This window comes from Penaeus japonicus, unplaced genomic scaffold (genome assembly GCF_977035675.1).
Source record: "Penaeus japonicus unplaced genomic scaffold, GWHDUDI00000001_assembly GWHDUDI00000010, whole genome shotgun sequence".
Classification (NCBI taxonomy): Eukaryota; Metazoa; Arthropoda; class Malacostraca; order Decapoda; family Penaeidae; genus Penaeus; species Penaeus japonicus.
The window spans coordinates 39,383,349-39,385,848 of record NW_028234412.1 but is presented as its reverse complement, the minus strand read 5'-3'; the positions used below and the strand labels follow the sequence as shown (position 1 = coordinate 39,385,848).

The window sequence follows — 2,500 nt, the reverse complement described above, 5'->3', positions numbered from 1 at the left end:
TAGAGGGGTTTTATAATGCATATATTCAAGAAATAGATTGCAGTTATAATATGAATAAATCTTTCAAAGGAGGAATAAATAAGTTGATTTTTAAAATATATATTTGATTGACTATGGAGGCATCCAGTGGCTTTGATTTGCCATGAGATTAGTTTATTTTCACTAACCTTCTTGGGGGCTTTTTATTTTGTGTTCTTGATTTTAGAGCTGACTATACTTGTTGTATGATGCTTTTTTGTAGGGGTGTTAGGGTAATCCTTAGTCATTGTTTCTTTTTTGTTATGTTTATATCTATTATTTTCATTATTCTGCATAAATCTTTCATTTTCACAATTTTTAGTAAAATGTCTCATTGTTACAGTTTTGGCCAATTCTTTAGTAGCTATGTTAGTTGAAGTAAATTCTCAACAGAATGGGAAATCATTGTATTGTTGATGTTAGTAATGGTTTAGAATGATTAATTGTTACTCAAGAAGAATTGACTGAAGCTAGTGTGACTAATGTTTATCTCTGTATGGGTTAATATGACCTTCCAGGTCGAAGTGAACGTGAGTGGTCTGCTCCCCCCAGCTGTAATTCAGGTGGGGGGGAAGGCAGCCAGGATGGGGATGGGGGTGAGAGGGTCACCGAGAGCCTCCCCCCTTCCCCAGCCAAGGCTCCCCCTGCACGTGTAACCAGTGCCCCCACCAGCCCTACTGCAGCGGACGATCCAAGCCTGGCCCGCAGTGTATTCCGCTCCTCAAAGTGTAGGGTTAACCTGCCTCTTTGTGCTATATCTTTGCTCTTATTAGTGGTCTTTTTTAGACCTTGTGATTGATGATTGCTTGCAGGGAAGTTTAAGGGATGGGGCCTTTGTAGTAACTTTATTTCAGTGTATAGTTGTTACAACAGAATTTGGAAATTAGAGCTTTTTTTTTTATTGGATTGGCCTATTTTATTATAATGAGGTCTTCAGCCAGCACCTGAATTGATCATCTGTCACAAGTTCATGATAAATTAAGTTTGTGGTAATTGATGGATATTGTACAGTTTTGTTCATTACTGTGAGCAGTAATAAGCAAATCAACTGGATAATTCAGTAAAGGGAAAGAAATATAAAACAGTAATTGGTTATGAAGGAAATTCAATGAATGCCATCAATTGATCACATGTAAAATAGTCCCACCTTAGATGCCATGTTGGGAGGTGATAAAATTTTCAGTTTTATTCTATCATTAGATAAGGTCAATGATATTCTAAAACCTTATATGATAATGAACTTCATACAATTTATTGAAAATTTTATCATTGATTAGACTTTTTTGTTATGCTTTCTTGCTTATTTTAAAGGGTGCCTTGGTGGAGGTAAATGTTTAATACAATGATAAAGCCTTTGCTGTAGCTCCTGACATGCATAACTGACATTTTATTCACACTTCCAGAATAAGCAGGGATACAAACTTAACTAAATCATCTTGGTGGTTTGCTTAGTGGATGCAGTGCATATTATTCCCTATGTGTGTGAAAATTTGGGGGGACCTCCAGCACTTGTGGCTGTCTGAAGCTTTGTGACTTCCTCTCTTCATGCAGTCAGACCCAGCAGTTGTGATGTTATTGAATCATATAAGAATCAAGTGTGCAAGTGATGCTATATGTAAGGTATCTGGATTGATTGATTGATTGTGTGTGTGTGTGTGTTTTCTTTCTTTTTTCTTTTTTGTATACATGAGCAATACTAGAACAATATGAACTGAAGTTGTAGTTGTACAATTTCAGTAAGATATAAGACTACATGAGTTTTAGTTTCTTGAAGAAGAGTACAGCTTAGAGTGAGATAAGTATTTTTCACTTTTAATTATCAGCAATTCCTCTTCCTTCTTCACAACAGTCATATACTTTCTCTCTTTCTCTCTCTCCTGTAGGTGCATATGTGTGGGTGAGTTGTGTGCTTTTGTGCATGGGTGCATTTGGGGGCTCGTGTGTGTGTGTGTGTGTGTGTGTGTGTGTGTGTGTGTGTGTGTGTGTGTGTGTGTGTGTGTGTGTGTGTGTGTGTGTGTGTGTGTGTGTGTGTGTGTGTGTGTGTGTGTGTGTGTGTGTGTGTGTGTGTGTGTGTGTGTGTGTGTGTGTGTGTGTGTGTGTGTGTGTGTGTGTGTGTGTGTGTGTGTGTGTGTGTGTGTGTGTGTGTGTTGGGGGGGGGGTGCATTCATTTGTGTGTGCATGGTTTTGTATATGTTCATGCATGTGGATGTATGTATCAGGCCAGTGTGAAGTTAATGAATTTTCATGTATGACTCAGTATCTGCATTTAGATGAAGTCCAGTTTTTCTTTTAGACTGCAAGGAAGGAACACCAAAAAACACTACAAGTGATCTGCAGTCTTTGAATAGAATGAAGAATGGATTTAGTTAGAATGGAAAGGAAAGTTATCTTTATGTGTTTATGTGTGTGTGAGAAATGTGCAATCTTTTTGTCTTTTTATTATTAAGTAAATTGTAAAAAAAAACATTTATATTGTTAATCA

General features: G+C 37.2%; 1 protein-coding gene across 9 annotated transcripts in view; it reads left to right on the top strand.

Annotated features, from left to right (window-relative positions):
- LOC122258814 (F-BAR domain only protein 2) overlaps positions 1-2,500 on the top strand; it is a 65,156-nt gene that overhangs the window by 14,207 nt on the left and 48,449 nt on the right. For 4 of the 9 annotated variants that reach the window (XM_086541347.1, XM_086541346.1, XM_086541345.1 and 1 more), the window contains exon 8: positions 537-746. The exons of the other annotated variants lie outside the window; for them this stretch is intronic. In XM_086541347.1, the coding sequence (XP_086397473.1) occupies positions 537-746 (210 nt within the window). The remainder of the gene's footprint in view (positions 1-536; positions 747-2,500) is intronic. 9 annotated transcript variants of the gene reach the window in all.